This window comes from Lactuca sativa, chromosome 8 (assembly GCF_002870075.4).
Source record: "Lactuca sativa cultivar Salinas chromosome 8, Lsat_Salinas_v11, whole genome shotgun sequence".
Taxonomy (NCBI): Eukaryota; Viridiplantae; Streptophyta; class Magnoliopsida; order Asterales; family Asteraceae; genus Lactuca; species Lactuca sativa.
The window spans coordinates 109,611,720-109,630,963 of record NC_056630.2 but is presented as its reverse complement, the minus strand read 5'-3'; the positions used below and the strand labels follow the sequence as shown (position 1 = coordinate 109,630,963).

The 19,244-nt window shown below is 35.1% G+C and overlaps 2 protein-coding genes across 4 annotated transcripts; one reads left to right on the top strand and one right to left on the bottom strand.

Moving 5' to 3' along the window:
• The first annotated feature begins 4,828 nt into the window (after positions 1-4,828).
• LOC111893164 (uncharacterized) lies at positions 4,829-9,234 on the top strand. Its single transcript, XM_052767117.1, has 8 exons — positions 4,829-5,551; positions 6,284-6,376; positions 6,599-6,688; positions 6,818-7,185; positions 7,361-7,483; positions 8,138-8,394; positions 8,493-8,646; positions 8,762-9,234. The coding sequence occupies exons 1-8, from the start codon at positions 5,359-5,361 to the stop codon at positions 8,963-8,965; spliced, it is 1,482 nt and encodes a 493-aa protein (XP_052623077.1). The 5' UTR covers positions 4,829-5,358; the 3' UTR covers positions 8,966-9,234.
• Positions 9,079-19,010, bottom strand: LOC111893163 (endoribonuclease Dicer homolog 3a). 3 transcript variants are annotated; one of them, XM_023889226.3, is made up of 25 exons: positions 18,588-19,010; positions 18,449-18,493; positions 18,176-18,359; positions 17,784-17,927; positions 17,478-17,612; positions 17,317-17,386; positions 16,715-16,779; positions 16,480-16,611; positions 16,240-16,392; positions 16,034-16,163; positions 15,823-15,928; positions 14,139-14,331; positions 13,734-13,894; positions 13,444-13,662; positions 13,096-13,358; positions 12,725-12,999; positions 11,940-12,465; positions 11,618-11,856; positions 11,270-11,479; positions 10,699-11,178; positions 10,349-10,621; positions 9,881-10,207; positions 9,616-9,793; positions 9,424-9,538; positions 9,079-9,345 (listed from the first exon to the last, which is right to left on the bottom strand). In XM_023889226.3, the coding sequence occupies exons 1-25, from the start codon at positions 18,683-18,685 to the stop codon at positions 9,144-9,146; spliced, it is 4,923 nt and encodes a 1,640-aa protein (XP_023744994.1). In that variant the 5' UTR covers positions 18,686-19,010; the 3' UTR covers positions 9,079-9,143. The 3 variants fall into 3 exon arrangements, with proteins under 3 accessions (XP_023744994.1, XP_042752816.1, XP_023744995.1); XM_042896882.2 differs by having other exon boundaries at positions 17,493-17,612; XM_023889227.3 differs by having other exon boundaries at positions 9,424-9,535; positions 18,588-19,009.
• Positions 19,011-19,244: the final 234 nt, after the last annotated feature.

The following is a 19,244-nucleotide window of genomic DNA, read 5'->3' as shown; positions in this document are numbered from 1 at the left end:
TTCTAATATCGTAGTCGTACGTTTAGAATCCTAAACACATAAGGTTTCCAGATCCGGTCGGCAACAGACCATAGATCCGAACCATTAACAGCATATTATGCACAAAGCATTTAGCACATAAAAGCATTTTAGGCACAATTCCTAAAATAGGCTAGTGCTCACACCTCACAATCATCGCTTAGCATTCTAAGTTTAAGTCTAGAAATCCTACAAATTCCTAGTTCGCTTAAACTAATGCTCTGATACCAACTGTGACATCCCCAAAATCACGGCCAGAAAGACCGGTTTGTTTATGCTTTGTTTAAAAATCAGAGTTACATTTTAAATGAAAGTGTTGCGGAATTTGTCCCAAAACAAATATATGATAAAGATTTATCAAAAGCATTTCCATAGAAATGTATTTCATTAAAAGACTTGGGATGTCATGTTCGTACAGATCAAAAGCATAAACAGTACAATATAAGCCTTACTACATTATTTCATATCTACAGGCCTATATCCGTAATCCCTCGTCCAAAACATCACACCTATGCTCATGCGCCACTACCTGTAATACATAAAACTGAGTGGGTCAGGCTTGGGAGCCTGGTGAGCACATAGGGTTTTCAACCCACAATAAATAAGTTTATTAATTTCATCAATCAACAATAACCCAATTACCCGTTCCCGTTATCCTCACTTTACGTCCCTAAACACCTATCATAAGGGACCTAGCCTAAGGATCATCATCGGGACGGACACTACTACTAAGGGGATTCCTCAGCAATAAATGTCCTAAAGGCAACCATGTGGGGGATGGAGTACACCGGTGAACACGTCGTTCACAAACACCTACAGGTTGCGAGCCTGCTAGTGTTCCACTGGACTGTCTAGAAGAGTCCGTGGTCGTCATCCATACTCCGCTAGATGACAGAAACAACAACATCAACATCGAGGCCTCTCATCATTTTATCACACATCAGCTATTACATCTACCCATGTTTTACCCCAACATTTTCGTAGATATAAAATACATATACAGTTTAAATCATTGAAAACATGTATAACAATGTTCATCCAGCATAGATAGCAAGTATTCAGATAATATGCACACATAGAGCGTAATTTATATAAAATACTTCATATCTATGTGTAAGCTGAAAGTAACTATGCACTCACCTGAAAGGTGGTGACTCAGCACTCGGACAGCGCTTCGATACTCTCAAAACGATATTCCTTCGATAAAACCTAGTACCAACACCACTAGGGTTTAGTCTAACGATAACCGCGATTAATTAATAGTCTAGCTATTATTATTATTATATAAGCGTTAAACGATACTTATATAACCCATAATAATAGCCCAAGTACTTATTATAAGGTCCTAATAACATTACTATATTAAAACGTAAGCTAAACTAAAGATAGGTTAGGCGTAGCTCACTTACAGCGAGTTTTCTCGAAAACCGGGCTTCGCTGGAGCAGCGTTCCCGAGCCGAAAGGCTCTTTTCTCGGGACTCCGGGAGCCTCGGGGATTCCTTCAGGTGCTAGGGGGTTTACCTAGGCTTTAGGGGGCTTAAGGAGGCTTAGAGAGAGAGTGTAGAGAAAGAAAGAAGTGGGGAAAGGTGTGAGAAATGAGAGAACCCGGCACTTCTATTTATAGGGTGAAATCCTGACGGACTCGCCGAGTCGGTTCACTGACTCGTCGAGTCAGTGCCACGTGTCATCATCTGATGGCTTTCCTTGGGGAGAAAGCCTTGGCCCATATTCAGCCACGTCACCCCTTTTGCAGCAGCACTCCGCCAACTTCTAAACCCCGTAAATTTCGCATACGAGCTCCGTTTTCGACGTTCTTTTTTTTCCACGCGTAGGTAAAAACAAGATCTACAACTTTCATTTAGACTCCGTCGGCTAATTCTCGACCGATCTCAAATTTAACAGTAAGAGGCGTTTAGACTGTTAAATGACCGCGAAGAATTCATAACTCCTTCATACGAACTCCGTTTTCGTCCATCTTTTTACCGTTGAGTTCCTATTAATGAGATCTTCAACTCTCATTTAGGTCGCGTAAGCCAAAAACCGCTCGAACAAAAATTCGAGTTTCGGGCCGTGCACTGCTAAGCCGAATCTTAGAAAAATCATAACTTCCTCATACGAAGTCAGATTTGGGCGTTCTTTTTATCGACGTTCTTAGTTTAACATATTCTACGACTTTCGTTTAGATCGCTAAGGCTAAATCTTGCTCTATCGTAAATTCACTATTTACGCTTCCCGGTGCCGTGCCGGTTTTACCGTAAAACTTCGACGGGTCATAACTTCTTCGTTATAACTCGGATTTCGGCATTTTTTATATGTACGGAAACCTTGAGACATATTCTACAACTTTATGTAGAGATATCGGGATTATCTTATACTTTAATTTTGACGCTTATTTTTATTCTTTATTAATTATACACTTATAATTAAATAATAAACACATAAACACACATAATTCACATAATACTCAAATATTTCATCTTTATTTCTTCAAAAAGAGTTACAAGAGTTGACCTAGACTATTACATTGACAAAAATGTTTAGCCCTGAAACCCGGGCGTTACAGTTATCAAATGAAATTATCATTGGAATAAATCGCATCTATAGATGATTAATCATCTATATAATGAAGCTCATGGACTCACTTTAAGAAATTAGGAATCTAAATCACAAGATCTTTATTTTTAGCTTGTGAATCATTAGATTTAAGATGAATTAAGATGTTATCTAGTGTTTAAAACTAGTAACTGAATGTTAGCTAAACATATAAGGCAATTAGGAATAAAAAGAAGGAAGTTAGGATTAGTTTAGACATGCTTTAAGAGCTTAAAAGTTATTAAACTTTGAGATGTTGTGTCCGGTGGATCCACTCGATCGAGCAGATTTGCAAGGCATGATATACTCAACCAATTAAAAACTTGTTATTAATACTTGTAAATTGTGTAACTTTTGCATGTGGGATCCAAATCAAGTCTAAATTCTTTCGGTGCCTTTCTATGATCATATGAACGAATTTGAGACAATATTTGTTATTCGAGCTCTATAACGGTTGACTTGTGGTGCTAAGTATACTTAGGCCTGGCAATGGAGCGGGTTTGGAGCGAATCGGCCTTGATCCAAACCCTTTTAACAAATTTCAAAATTCGATCCAAACCCGCTCCGTAACCCGCAGGATTTTAAATAATCAGACTCATACCCTTATCCACCGAATCAACAAATATCCAAACCCGCCTCATAACCCAAAGGTTTTTTAAACACATTTTAATTAATTCCTAAAATAAAATTTCTTAATTAAAAAAATGTATACTATATCTTAATACTTAAAATAACATTTTTTTTAAATAAAAAAAATGATGTAGAAAAGGACATTACACACTCGAGAAGTTTCAATCGGAATTAAAAATCACAATTGCAACAACTTTGAATTGATTTATGGTTGTCGGTTGTAGTGATAGCGAATAGCAATTGCCAACTTTTTCATGTTAAAAAATATTTATTGAATTAGAAATTGATATGACAATTTTTTGATGAATATAAATTAAATGACATTATGATTCTTGATAGAAGTCTATAAGCTTAGAGACCGACTTATCAATTCTTATGTAAAAGCGTTTTTTCTTTGGCCTTTGCCCTTTGGACTTTTGATTGGAATTAAAATTAAACGTTAAGAAATATAAAATATAAATGTATAATTCAAAATTTTATATGGGGTGGATTATAAATGGAGCGGATCGATGATGATCCATACCCGACCCATTTAATAAAAGGGTTAGCAGGTACGGATCATTAACGGGTAAACGAATCAAAAACTACGCTCAAAACCCATATAATTCTTGCGGGTTTGGATCGGATCAGGTTCAAAACCCGTTCCTTGTCAGGTCTACTCTAATTGCAAAAAATGGTGACATTATGAATATATTACTTAATTACTTGATTTTTTTGCGGTTTGAATCCATTCAACTTACAAATTATTGGTAACGAAGTGACTAGTAGGGATCTCTGATGAACTTATGACAACTTCTAAGGGATAGTTATGTATTCTATGATTCGGAAAAGTGTTCTAATAATGGCAAAATGTTTGTGAAGAGAAACATACGGGGAATGGAGGGCAAGATAGAGGTTTCATTATACAAAATCAGAACATAAAACAGTTTTATTGTACAAAATAATAACATAATAGTTTTTTTTGTGCAATGAGTTATAATTGATTGCGTTTTTCTTAGGGTTGAACATGGGTAGGTTTTGGGGTAAACCTGAAACTAAACCGACAAGCCAAACTTTTGGCTTTTGAAACCCATTAGGTATTTAGGTACGATTTTTGAATGAGTTCGGTTTTTGGCTTCTTAGATCGGCTTTCGGTTTCAACCAATGGGATGCTGGGTTTTGGTTTTTCGGTTTCAACTTAGTAAGTTAGTATACAATAATTATTCATAATATATTAAACTTGTTAACTCATTCTTAAGCACTAACTTATGCTTCTAGTTCTAACTTCTAACTATACAATAATTATTAATAATATATTATATTATATAATGTATAGGTTGGTATCGTTTTAGCCTTTATGGTTCGATTTTATATATTGGGTGGGTTTCGGTTTTGTGTGTCGGTAAAAATCTATACCCAAAACCAATGATTTGGGTTTGGTTTTGATTTTGGTTTTGTCAGTTTTTATTGATTTCTCAGTTTTGCTAAGATAAGGTAAATATAAAGCATTTTTATAGGCATGAACATAATAATTTTTCACGTATTTAAGGATAATCGATTGAGTAGTAATCTTATTTAAAAGGTGGAGAGAGATTAAAAAAAAAGGTGGAGATTACTTCGTATTGATGAAACAAAAGATTGCCATGGCGTGATTCTGAAAAGACCCATCATAAAGTCCCTCACTTCCCTTTTTCCCTCACTCGTCGCTTCTAATACCACCCAAATTCTTCTTTTCTTGACCCGACACCACCAGAAAAAAAGTGTAAAAAGCATTAAGAACTCATGCTTACCATCACTTTGTTATGCAAATTTCTGAAAAATTGACACAAAGAGCCTTTCTTGGTTTCATAAATTTGAATACCAATCTCCAATAGATATTCCCTTACTTTCTCGTCTCCTTTTTCACCATTCCAACATTCCCTTCATTCTTCATTCTCTTTGTTTATGTGTTTTCCGTATAAAAAGCTTCCCCTTTCTCGATTCTTTTCAAAACCCCACTTCAATTTCATCTTTCTGTTTTGTATTACCTGTTTAAATCCTAAACCCATGTGGTATTTGGTTTAAGCTCAAAATCCCATGCCAATTATGCAAAAATCTTGAACACCCATCTCAGATTTGTCGTTAAATTATTGAAATACGATGGTTGGGAGTGGTATATCGGAGGTGATCACTAGCAATGGTTGTTCAAAGATGTATTCAGATATAAATTGTACATTGAATACTAATTCTTCCAGAGATCTTCATCTTCAACCTCCACGTCCTTCTCTTCTTCGTTCTACCTCAAATTCCCCATTTTCTGGTCTTGTTATTTGTGTTACTGGTCTATCCAAAGGTGATTCAATCTTCCTTTAATGATCTCTTCTTTTGATCTTTATCCATTTCTGGTTGATCAATCTGTTTTATTTTTTGTCATCTCTCTATCGTACAAATTTCAACGATTTAAAGTACTTATTATCTTTGTAATCATATTGATCTTGGTGTTCTTGGATATTTTGACTCGTAGTCAAACAATTTTAATTTTATAAAAGTTGCAACCTTTACGAACAATGAAATAATGTTTTATGATTTCGATTCGCTTCTTTCCCTTTTGATTCAACAACTTAAATATTTAGAACATGCCATGCATCTTTGATCTTTCTTTTTGACTTTTGTTACAACACCAACGAAAAACTTTGACTTTTGCTATGATGAAAGTTTATTTTCAAATTCACGCCTAAATGATTATGTTATTACTTTGAAATTTAAAACTTCAATATTTTCATAATCGAACACAATCCCTTCTTCTCTTTTTAATTTGCATGATGCTAAATTTTGAATGGTGAAATTGATTACTTTGACCACAAAAGTCGACACAAGTATGGTTTTTGGACTTATTAATGTTCTTGTTTTTCTTTACATCTTCCATTCTTGTGTCACCAAGTGCATTCATTATTAATTTATTTGAATTAACGAACTCTTCTGTTTGGTTTCACCTACCTGTCTTACATAAGATTTAGAAGAAGTCTTGCTGGCCATATCTTTGACATTTTCTATGATTTTCTTCTTGATGTTGACCGACTCACAGAAGCAAGAAAACAAGTGATGCATGCAACTGAGAGATTGGGTGGTCAATTTAGTTCCCATTTACATCCAAAGTGTACACATTTGGTGGTTCAGATATCCTTTTTTTCATTTTTAGTTTGATATTTATACCCAAAGTGTACACACTTGAATAATTATGCCAAATAACTACGTATTTCTCAAATTAAATATCTAACAAAAGGATCTTGTGAAGAACCCATATCAATATAATATTATCAGTTAATTTAAAAAAACTCTTTTTGGGAAAGGAAATGGAGAGAGTATATGATCTCGATGAGTAACTTAACGAATATCTACAGCTTCCATGAACGTAAATCCGCGTATGCATCAAAGCACGATCTCTTCATCGTTACACTTGGATGGTTTGTTGATAGCGTAAGAAAAAACGGTAAAATATATATATACTTCAAATTCAATTCTTCTTTGTGATGATTGGGCTTGTGGGCCGGCTCAAGGGTTCCCAAAAGAATAGCCCTGTTCGCAGAAACTAATGTTGCTCTGTTTTTCTTGTGTTTAGTGAGATTGAACGAATCATTATACGGTGTTAAGAGTTTTGGAGAGGATTATATGGCGAAGAAGGATCTAAACCGAAATTCTTGTCTTCCTAATGCTATGGTGGATAATGTTAAAGAATCTAAATTGATACAAAGATCAAGATTACATTTAGAGGAGAAGAAAAGAAGAGGTTTAATGTTTTCGGGTGAAAGCGTGTACGTTGATCCCGATGTTTCGGGTGAGCTGAGGAACAAGGTGGTGGAGGCTGCTCGGGAGGAAGGTGGTTTACTAGTGAACGAATGGTTGGTTGGTCAACAGGCAACTCATGTGGTATGTGAAGTTTCTTCTGTTGGAAAGTATCTCGGTCAATCCAACAATAATCTTGTTACTGTAAGTTTTACAAAATTTATATATATGATAGGTATATATAGCTCATCATCTGTATATATATATATATATATATATATATATATATATATATATATATATATATATATATATATATATATATATATATATATATATATATATGTTTTACTGATCACTACCAAATGATGTACCACAGCCATTATGGTTTCTGAAGACTGTGAAGGAGGCAAGGACACAAAGGCTTGTCCATTTGTCTGCTGACTTGGCACGCCACCTAGGAACGACGATGCGGAATGTTCCAGGTGGCAACGATGAAAAGGTATAAAATCCCAGTTTTTGTTGTATCTCCGTAGCAAAATGGTATTTTGATCAACTTACATTATAGACTTTCATAAATAGCATATCAATGCTTCCAGGTTCCAACAAGCCAATAATATTAACATAGGTCCCTACAGGGGTTAATAGTAGTAATTTAATTTACTATAAAAACTTTCAGAAAATTAAACTTGAGGTCCTTTTTTGAACGGCTACTAATCTACTTATAAATTAGCTCTTTGGTTACATACATCCTACACATTTTAATCATTTATACTTAGTCAAATATTAACATTGATACAATAATATTTTATTTAATTACTTAATAAAATTATTATTAAAATAAATAATAAAATCATGAAAAAATTATATATTTCATTTTTATTACACTTTTAGTTTAACCATAAACTAAGCACTTTTCTAGAATAAAAAGTTAGATATATAATTTCTAGAATCAATAAGAACGCTATGATAATGTTATTAAAATAAATTAATAATGATATAACAAAGTAATATAAAGTAAATGACTTGAATTGATGGAGTGACAAGTCTTTGCAACAAATGGTCACATGGGCAAATCAATTAAAAAAAGTAAATGTTAATAATTTCTATTAATAATCCCATATTGTTATTGTATGTGTAACTTGATGAGTTTTAGGATGGAAATATCATGAAATCTAGCCATAAAGAAAATCAAAGCATTGCAATGCATGCTAAAATGGGGGTTAGGAATCGACGGGCCCAGGCGATAAAACCATCAGCTCCAAGCGTCCTTCTGGATTCAATAAACTGGATTATGTCGGAGCCATCATCGACCGCATATATCTGCAACAACTCCTCATTCAGTATTGATGATGCCAACACATCTGTTCCAGATGCTTGTTTCGTCAACTTCTTGCAACCACTCTCCCAAAGGTTACTTTTCACATAATCTTTTCTTTCCTTTCAAGGCTTAGCCTATTTGTATCTCTATGTTATGATAATTTTTTTTTTTTTTGTTCTTTTTGGTGCAGGGAAAAAAGTGAGTTGATTTTTGGAAACCATTTCATTACAATATTGTTTCCAGTGGACCGGTTTGGGGAGATGGGCCTGTGTTCGAGGACGTTCTTCAACAACACAGGCTTCACATGTTGGCAGCTATTACATCACATCTACTCTTTTTATCAGGTAAACACTTTTCCCTATTGTATTGTTGCTCGACAATCTTGAGTCCAGTAACCCAACAGTTAGACTGAGTCAACTCATTGATTAAAACTCACTATTCAGCATTTGTTGTTGTTAGGAGAACATGTCAACATCTGAGATAGAGTTAGCCATCCACACTGATTCCCGACATGCTGAACAGCTACGGTCAAACTACTCCAACAAAGAAGCTGTGGAAGTCAAACGCATCGACTTCTTAGGGAGCCGAAGAAGGTTTCAAATGCTCAAGCGTGTATCCGGGGACCACAATAAAAATGTATACGAGTTGTTGACCAGATCATAGTTCTTGTTCCAATTTGATCTCATTTATGAGAACAAGACTTATTCTAGTAAGCTATGTATTATGTATGGATGTTTATTTTTTGACTTAATAGTGAAAATACGAGAGAAAGCAAGTTTTCCCCATTAAATCCTTTTATTTATTTATTTATTTATCTACAAACATGTCCACTTTCATTCTTCTAGCCAATTTTGAGCTTTCCAAGTCGTTGGAGCTCATAGAGCATGAGTAAGGCAGCAGAGTCAAAAGATGTCTTCTTATCTGCACGTGGGTCCCCCGTAAGTTGTATAACACCATAATCAGGAATAGTCAAGCTGATATGTGACTTGAAGGTATTAAACCCTGTTCTTTTCTCAGCCCCTTCCCCAATTTCAACCAGAGATCTGCAAAATCATGATTCTTTTTGAAGCTGTTTGTCTCATTCATGTACAAATAATATGAAGCATGCAAAATTTACTAACGTTGATCTTTGTTCTGATGCTGTAATATTGGGAATGGGCCACTGCATTTTCTTGCACAGCTCATAAAGTGCAATTCTTGGTCCTCCCTTCTTCATGTTGATACACTCTATCACTGCTATGCCATTCAAACCAACATCAAATTCAAAACCTGTTGTAGATCAAAACAAACGAACATCTATGATGATTGATTACCTGGAATTTCAACCTTGGAATTAGATTCTAATTCCTCCTCCATTGATGGCTGAGGATCAAACAGAGTTATCTTAGCATCCTTATTAGGACTTATCTTTGATGGGGTTATCTCATTTTTCTTATTCTTTTCCTTATCGCTTTCCCCATCTTGATTATCCTTCCTCAAAATCCCTCTTTTCTGTCGAATCAAATCACATAAACATGTCAAACACCATTAATAATGGCAAGGCAAAATGAATAATAAAAAGAAAACCCTAAAAATAACCTCTAGCTGCTTTAACAATTGAAGTGCAGCTTGACCCCTTGCAACTTTCCTGGTTTGACCCGTTCCATTACCAACCAATAAGGCGTCTTTGAGCTGCAACCTTAGCTCAGAAATTACCATATCGCCATTGCTTCTACACGTTTCTTTAGTGAAATAACCCATTGAGTCGCATAATTCCATCAACTCACGTAGAGGAGGAAGCTCAAGTTTATTCGGTGTTACAATTGGAGATAATAATGGCTCAAAGATTCTCCAAACTTCATCAAGATTGAGCTTGGTATCAACTAGTATAGCCCCAGCAATGCTCTCAACCAGGTCACCAAGTGCCTATATAAAAACAAACACAAACATCACAAACCAATTAAATAAGGGATCACATTTTTTCAAGAATGCTCCATTTGATTTAGATCAATCACTATTAGTGTCCAGTTTATGCAAGAAATAGAAGACGAGAAGTGGCAAACTGACCTTAGGGCTTTTCTTGGTTTGGAGAGAGTTTGTATCAGTGGAAGAGGTGGCAACAAACTTCTCATACTCTTCAATCTGAGTTTTGAGAAAGCCAGAGCGATACTGAAGGTGGTGATGAAGGCTGCGTCTGACAGCAGCATATGCAAAATTTTCATTATTAACCGATGCTGATCGTAGATCCGTTAGTTCTCCAGGATCAATATCTTTGTGTTTTTTGTACAGATACCAAGTAATCAGTATGTCCAACACCGAGTCCCCAAGAAACTCCAACCTCTGAAACAAAAAAGTTTAACAATACTATTATTATTATGTTGTTGTAATAAAAAGGAATGATATAGGAAAAATTGTACCTGATAACAGTATCCAACTCCTTGCTCCTGACCGGATGCATGAGTGATGGCTTCCAATAACAAACCCTTCACCACAAATTCATACCCAATCTTCGACTCTACACACTCGAGCACATCAAGTTTTGGGGTGTAAGCATGAAGCGAAGCCATTTTAATGGCTTCATTGATGCGCGATTCATCAAGCTCACAACTCAGACCCAACCATTTCATACAGTGAAGAGCCCCGGTCAAACCAGCTTCCACATAATAAGCTCCCACAAGGGCCTCAACACAGTCCGACACTGTCTTTGACCCCATCCACCTGTGGCCCACATCACACCACTTTCCAAGTAATGTTGTTTTCGTATCTTCACTCTGGTATTTGCTGTCGATCGGCACATCTGTCGTCTCGATGCCATGATCACACGGGTACAGTCTTAAAGGATGCTGACCTGGCGCTGTCCATCTAGTAGGATCAAATGCACTGTCTCTAATGAAACCCTGTAAACAATATTTCAAAAAAATTTCTTTCAAAGATTCATCGGGAAACAGAGATTTTGATAATATTATTAGCAATGGATTACAATCTTACCTGTAAATGAACGCTGATTCCCAAATCATACAGGGTCGAATTACAAACTTGCCATGATCTTCGAGAGGACAGCTGTCCTTCATGTTTGTTCGGGTATTTCAGATAAAGATCACAACTGACTGCATATTTCAGCACTGAATCGCCAAGCAACTCCAATCGTTCCATGGAGAAACTTTCATTGCATCGAAGAGTCGTGATGGCTTCCAAAATCTAAAAGGAGACAAGAATCATGATATTAATGGGATGGCAAACACTCCTTAGATATGCAGCTGTGGGTTGTACTCTCGGGGTGGTGATGTATGTCTAGAGTACAACCCACAAAGCTTCAATGAAGATAAAAGTACAAACCAATGAGCTGGAGACATGAATGTCAGTAGAATGGGAAGTGATCTGTTGACGAAGCTGACTAGCCAACATCAAGGACTCAAGGCGATGCATGAATGAAGGTAGCAAATAAAAAGGTTTCACAACATCAAGTCTTGCATCAATAACAACTAAAAGTTCAGGTGGTATACGTGCATTGTATCTCTGCCTCTCTGTATTCACCTTACAACTCTCAGACCGTATCTTCTTTCCATGTAAAATACCTAAAAATACCAACAAACAAATCGTTAATTAACAAATTCGATTTTATATGCTTAAAATCATCACATCGTATATTTCAAGAAACCTTCATTATTGAAGTCCACAAGAAGGTTGTGTGCCTTATGGCTTTGTTTTAGCAGCACCATGTGTTGTCCCGGGTGTTGTAGAACAATCCCATACTTTTTGTCAAAATAGTCAGTGAATGATGAAAACCTATTTCCATCAAAAGGACTATCAGCAGTTTCATTTTCAAGCACCTCAAGAACTGTGTAGATTTTCCCAGTGTGAAAAGCCAAAACTACAAGGTCCTTTATGTTATCTTTATGAACAGATTTGTTTGCAAAGTGAACAATCTCTGTGTGATTGGAATCAGTCATGACTAAATCCAAACTCTTTACTTCACTTGTGTCATTATGAGCCTTGATGAAGTCAACAGCAGATACACTGGAGTCAATTGCCTTCCAATTGATTGTTAAAGGTTCTAATGACTCCAAAGGCAACAATAAGTAAATGTATGATGACCTCCACAATGTTGTTTGTTTGGATCCGATATCCAACTTCCCAAATATTCCATTGAAGAATACTTCTTGGAAGCACTTAGCTTTTGATATCTAGTTAAAGAAACCAAAAACATAGCATTAAAAGATGGAGGTCAAGAGTTACCAAAAAAAAAAGATTTGTTAACGACTGAAGCATGTAAGCCCCATTTGTTACATACACATGATAGATTAGGATATGGCCTGGATGACATGGACTATGACTGGGACTGATGTCAATGGGACAAAAATTGCAGCTTTGTTGTCCCACCTAAAACCTTGCCTTTCACAAACTATTTTAAAGTGAGTGTTAAACATAAGTTTTTGCTCATACCTGTTCTCCATTGAGATGCAACTCCACAGATGAAGAAACGGTGCATTTCACAAATTTTGAAACCAAGTAAAGTTCAATTTCAATATTGCCAACATCATCATCTAGTTTAGATTCAACCAAAAGAACGAAACTTGAATATTGCACATCGACAACGCTACATGAGAAAATGATTTTGTAAGCAAAAAAATTCGCCTCATCATCAGTTTTGTCTCCCCAAGTCCCTGATAGTGCACGAATGGGTGTAGTTCCATGTAGCTCCTTCCTCTTTGTAGTCCCTGTCATAACAAAAATAATATAAAAAGATTTTTAAATTAATATAAAAAACGGAGCACAGAGTGAATATATATATACATTCATTATATAATATGCACCTGCACCAGAAGATGGTTCTTTTTCTTTAGTATTTTTAGAGGAAATAGGATCTTCATTGTTAGGAAGAAGATGGTCATTGAGTCCCCCCATTTGGTGTAACTTTTTACAGGCCTCCAAGCATACAAGCTGCTTTGAAAGATGTGAGGTCTTAGACCGAGGACCCGTTATGGTTTGAAATGCAGCATTGGGAGGTAAAGTCATTTTACACTCATATGAATCCTCCACCAGTAAGAATTGGAAATCTGGTTTTGGTGTGTAAAACCTATGGCACAACACAAGCAAGCAAAACTTGAGAATTTGAGACACAAACTTCATAAACTTTTTAATAAAAAAAGAATCAATCGTACTTGTCGCCAGGGAGTTTTGAGCAATATCTATGAATGAGGCTAACACTAGAATCTACAGTGACTGAAGCTCCAGTTGCCTCAACAAAGTATGCTTCTGTTTCTTTGAAGTTGCATGGCTCTACAACGCATGTGTTGGGGTCTCGTTTTTTGGAACTTTCCATTATGGTTTGTTCACTTCGAATGATATCACAAACATGCTCCCTTTGCTTTGCATTTCCCCTGTTAAAAGTTAAAGCATCTTATAAGAATATAAAATATAATTTCTTCATGATGATGATGATGATGATTACCTCTCAAGCATGATGATGAACTTGGAGTTGGTTTGACGAGCCCTTCCACGTGATTGGACATTGCTACGAACCGTTTTTGTGATATCAAAACGGATGACAGTTGAACATTTTGGCACATCAATTCCTTCCTCAACAACATCCGTAGCAATTAGTAGATTCACCTGATTCACAGAGAGACACCTCACTTTCAACTTTAAGATTCAAACCAAATGCACAAAATAACAAGTATACTTACAGCCACATTCATAAACGAAAAGGACATTAAAAGAGGTAAACATTTGCTATCATGGACTTGGATATCAAATGTAAATCTTATTAATGTAATAAAATTTATACGAAGATTCTACAGCAGTTTTTTTTTTTTTTTTTTTGAAAATGGAACATAATAGATATGAATATGTATACCTTCCCAGAGCGAAAAGAATCAAGAGTCTCCTTCTGCAGTTTTGGAGACATTGCATCAACTGATGTTGCACTACCAGTCAAATATGCAACATTCAAATGAGACAAGTCTTCAACTCTCTTCAAGATTATGTCAATGACTTTAGCTGTTATAATTCTTTCTACAAAAATGAGGCATAATACTTTTGTAGCTTCCCTGAAAGTAGAACCACCAAAATAGTTAATGGACTTGTTAAATCTCAATGTACTTTACTTGTTACCATAACAGCAACGTACTTGCATTTCTTTACGGATAATAGCAATGTACTTCATATTTTGCTTATTAAGCAATGTAGTTACATTTTTTTTTCAAAATAAACCCAACTTTAACCTATTCCTCATTGTTTCATTAATGGAGCTTGTTACCAACAAGTAAATTGGGTTTATTCTATAAAAGAAGCTATATTTAGCCTTTTTTCCATTTTAGACCTAAAACTCTATTTTTTTCAAATTAAATCTAGCTTTAACCTATTCCTTAATGGAGTCTGTTACCATCAGGTAACTCTATATCCTCTAAGTCATGTGCATCTTAAGTATCGATCACCTAAAAGAAGAACTTTATTCTAAAACCCTAGGTCATTTTTCTCATCTTCTTCTTGTACACCACATTGGCTCTCCTTAAATGAATTATTCCTCAAGCATCAGGAACCAAAACATAGTGAGAAATGTTGAAATGGAATTACAATATTGTGAGGATGAAGCTCCTATATGTACCTCCTGTAGTAAGGTTGTTTTCACAAGACTGAGTCTGTTGTCAAAGGCTATCCCTCGGTTGTTTTCACAAGTTCTGATGGTATGTTCATTTTAACAGTATATGGGGACTGTTTTGCAAGTAAGTTTGACCTTTAAACCCATTTTGACCTAAAAATGTTGCATGCCAGTTAATTTTTTTCCTAACAAAAAATAGCAACTTATTTGCAAAACAGTCCCAATACACTGTTAAATGACCGATGGTATGTTTTCGGATAGTTTTGTAAATAAGATATTTTTAGTTGGGAAAAAGATAAACTGGCATGCAATATACTTGGGACAAAATGGGTTTAAAGGTCAAAAATAGCAATTGCTTCTAAAACAATCCAGATACACTGTTAAAATGAACATGGCATCAAGCCTTTTGAAAACAACATGAGGACAACCTTTAAAAACAAACTCATTCTTGTGAAAATAGCTTTGGGATAAGAGGTAAATAGAGGAGCTTCAATCTCACAATAACATAATTCCATTTCAGCAATCCTTACTACGTTTTTGTTCCTGATGCTTAAGAAATAAGCATTTCAGGGGACCTAATGTGGTGCAGAAGAAGGAGGAGACACGTGACCTAGGTTTTAGAATCAATTCTTCTTTTAGGTGATCGATGCTTAAGATGCATGTGAGTTTGGGGGATATAGGCTTATCTGTTGGTAACCAGATCCATTAATGAAATAACAAGGAAAAGGTTAAAGTTGGGTTTATTTTGAAAAATAGGTTTACCTGTTGGTAACCAGCTCCATTAATGAAATAACAAATAATAGGTTAAAGTTGGATTTATTTTGAAAAAAAAAATAGGTTTAAAACTGAAAAAAGACAAAACGATAGGATCATATATGGAATAAACCCTTTATATAAAGATAGAGAGGCTACGTGATGAGCTGAGGGAGTATTTAATTACCCAAATGACAGGAATAGTTGCAAGAATTGATATAGTTTTGGTGAGATATAACCAGCTGCAACCATGTTCTTATAATCACATCCAGCATCAAATACATGTTCATGGCCTGAAGAAATAAAAAGAAATTTAAAAACTAATCATTCCACAAATTCATAAAATCATCAACTATGAAAGATGATATTCAAAGAATAAAAGGTGCCAAATAGCATACCATTTGGCAAAGATTCCTGGATGATAGACAACGCTTCCTCAAGAAAATAAAAACATTGTGAGCAGCTTTTCTGAAAAAAATCGCATTCTTCTACAGCTTTTGGGGCATGCTCTATACAAATTTTAACAGCCTAAAAAACAATAAATTAGATAAACTAGTGATTCCGGACTAGAAGTTTACTCTTTAAATTGCTTAAAAAACAATACCTCATAAGCACACAAAAGCCCCAACTCATCAAGACAATAAATAATCTTAGTGTAATCATTAGACAACCTCTTTCTCAGAATTTCATGCTTTTCATCCGTATCTTTGTAATTACTTTGTAGGGACACTTGCAACTCAAGCAGTTGTGCTTCAAACTGTCATTAAAACAGGGGAACAAAAGATTGAGATCTCAAGGTACAGTTTTTATTGTAAACAAATGTCTGTATTTTTAGAATATTCACCTTGAATCTTGAGGATTCCAGTTTAGCTTTTAGTTCAGAATGAGAAACCTTAGCTGGCTCATAGAAACAATAGGAATGTGAGGCAGATGGGGTGACATTCTCCAGCTCTGTTCTGTTTCTTATTGTGTAAACCTTCACGTTCACAAAACGAATTTTAATCAACAAATTTTCATATTCCAAATAACTTTTAAATAAAGATTTAAACTTGTGAGTTATGATTTGTGATTTCTACTACCAGAGAATCCAAGACGCTTTCAAGCATTGTGATTTGCGCTTCACAGTCTTCAGTCGAAGAGACACCTAATGTAGAAATTATAGTACAAAAGATGGATATAGTTATATGTTGATTACCTTCAATATTGGAAAATTTGTGCACAAATACAAGATTAACAAAAAACAAAGTATCTAAAGGAAATATGTCAAGAACAACATCTACCACCAATGTAATGACATGATACTCACGTTCTCAGCCTGCATCACTGAATATGATCCGTGTATTGCAAATCATATTGAGCAACGCAGAATGAAATGTAAGTTTCAAGCCAATCATGGATGATATATCTTGTTTCTTATTGTTCACTGGATAAATGATGTTAAAATGGAATTTGTTAGAAGTTAGGACTTAATGGGGAAAGACTTCTTTCCTTCACTTTCTCTATTAAGTTATTCTCTTTGCATTAAGATAACAAGAAACACTCATATATAACGTCTACCTTGTTATAGAATTGCAACATGATTTAGACCCCATGAGCGGAGAACTTGACATGCTTTTCCCCCATTTTTATAAATAATCTCAAAGTCTTTTGATGTAAAAGGTAAGAACTTAAAAAGCCTAACCTTTTTTAGTTACTGGAGATGCAGTCATGCCAAAGATTTTTGGCTTGTTAACAGCTTTGAGATAAAATTCCTTCAAAAAAGAAAAGATAATACCTCACCAACATATTTTTTTCATCACAATCATATATGTAATATATTAATAGTGACAGGTAATTAATTACCTTCATTATGCTTACATAAGGATGATTACCAGTAGCTCGGTGACACTCATCAATAATCAATAAACATATTCTTTCAAAGTTCACAAACGCATTCCTCAAGGCATCCAACAATATTTGAGGAGTCATAACCATTATCTGTGAAAATATAACAAAAACAATATGAACACCAGCACTCATATGCAAAAGCTTTTATTAAAATATAAGCAAATGATGATGTGAACTTCTAATCTTTTATAAAAATAGCTTCAACAGAAAATAAATAAATAAATAAATAAAATAAAATAAAAAATTTAGAAATAAACTCACTTGATTTTTACTTGTCTCGTGTTCCCAAATGGAAGCATCCCATTCATCAACCTTCTTTCCATCGATATTTTTATCAACTCCCACTTTAGTCCCATGGTAAAAATCAACCATGAGGTCTGTGTTTTCCCTAAGAACCTTACATTGCTGCAACTCAAAACAGATAACACTTATCTTCAAAATTGATTTGGATTTCATAACAAAATTTGTCTACTTATTAAAATTTTCTCTAAAACTACTAAAAGGATCCAGATCCACCACAAACTTGTTGAGAAGATTGAGCAGTTGACCTTAAGTAGTAACTCTATCTCTCTCATTTCTCTATCTTCAACTAAGTTAGCAGAGTTTAATAACCCTAAATTACCCAATATTTATAAATGGTGTTCATACTATACCTGTTCAACAAGATTACGAGTTGGGGCCAAGAAGATCATCAGTTTCTTTTCAGATGACTGGTTTGTAAGAGAATGTGCAACTTGTTTGATGATCATGACGGCGATCATTGTTTTTCCGGCGCCGGTGTCCAGATGAGCTATGGTATTTCGCCGCATAGCCACATTAAACACATCCAACTGATACCTAAAATTCAAGATTAGCAGAAAGGATATCAAATCAAATAGAAATAGAGAACTGCAGATAAGAAAACATAATCAATCCAAGAGTCTTACTCTCTGGGTGACAAATTAGTTTGGGGAATAATCACGTCTTCCGAACTTCATCAAATAAATCCACATTAATCAGAACATAGTTAGTTTCATATGATATCACATTTAGTAATATAAACTGAAGAAACTCAAAAACACTTACGGACTGGGTTGTTGGCTATTAGATGAATCATCCGTCATCGTTTCAAAACTTCTCTTCAAAGGGTTTGTAGGGTTTCCTGAAATCTCCGAGGAATGCATGTTTCCGTTCAACTGATAAGCGACTCGACTCGGAATAAATTTGGTGTGTTTTTTTGGAGGAAGACACGAAATCTGTGTGTTGTTTTTCTCGAGAAATCTGGCGAATATTGTAAAACTTCTGCAAAAATATCGATCACTGAGGTAGTGCGACGAATCAATCCACTGTACGTTTTTGCTGTGTTTTAAAGAGGGTTTACTTTTGAGGAAACTTGCATGAACATTGAGGATTCACGGAGAGGACTGAGTTTAAAGTACTTTCCCAAGTGAAAATAGAATCTCTTTGGCATTGGGATGATTGACAGGGTCGTTTTTCGCAAAGTCAAAAAATAATGTCTATGCCCTATGGTATTGGGATGATTAATGGAGGTGGTAGCCTCATAGGAGAATATTATTTAGAAAGGCATCTATTAATTTTATTAGGGTTAATGATAGAAAGGTAACGAAATTTGGTTTTTAATCACGTCAAGGTAATCATATTTTTTTCGTATAAATTTGATCATTGAACTTGTTTGACCTGTTTAAAATAAGGTAATATGACTGGTAATTAGAGATAATATTA

Excerpts from the sequence above, each read along its gene's own strand:
- LOC111893164 (XM_052767117.1), top strand. The coding sequence starts at position 5,359 with ATGGTTGGGAGTGGTATATCGGAGGTGATCACTAGCAATGGTTGTTCA. Across the intron at positions 5,552-6,283 it reads TGTTACTGGTCTATCCAAAG|AAGCAAGAAAACAAGTGATG; the intron begins GTGATTCAATCT and ends ACCGACTCACAG. Across the intron at positions 8,647-8,761 it reads ACATCTACTCTTTTTATCAG|GAGAACATGTCAACATCTGA; the intron begins GTAAACACTTTT and ends TGTTGTTGTTAG.
- LOC111893163 (XM_023889226.3), bottom strand. The coding sequence starts at position 18,685 with ATGCATTCCTCGGAGATTTCAGGAAACCCTACAAACCCTTTGAAGAGA. Across the intron at positions 17,928-18,175 it reads CTCGTAATCTTGTTGAACAG|CAATGTAAGGTTCTTAGGGA; the intron begins GTATAGTATGAA and ends TTTGAGTTGCAG. Across the intron at positions 11,857-11,939 it reads TGTGGACTTCAATAATGAAG|GTATTTTACATGGAAAGAAG; the intron begins GTTTCTTGAAAT and ends TGGTATTTTTAG.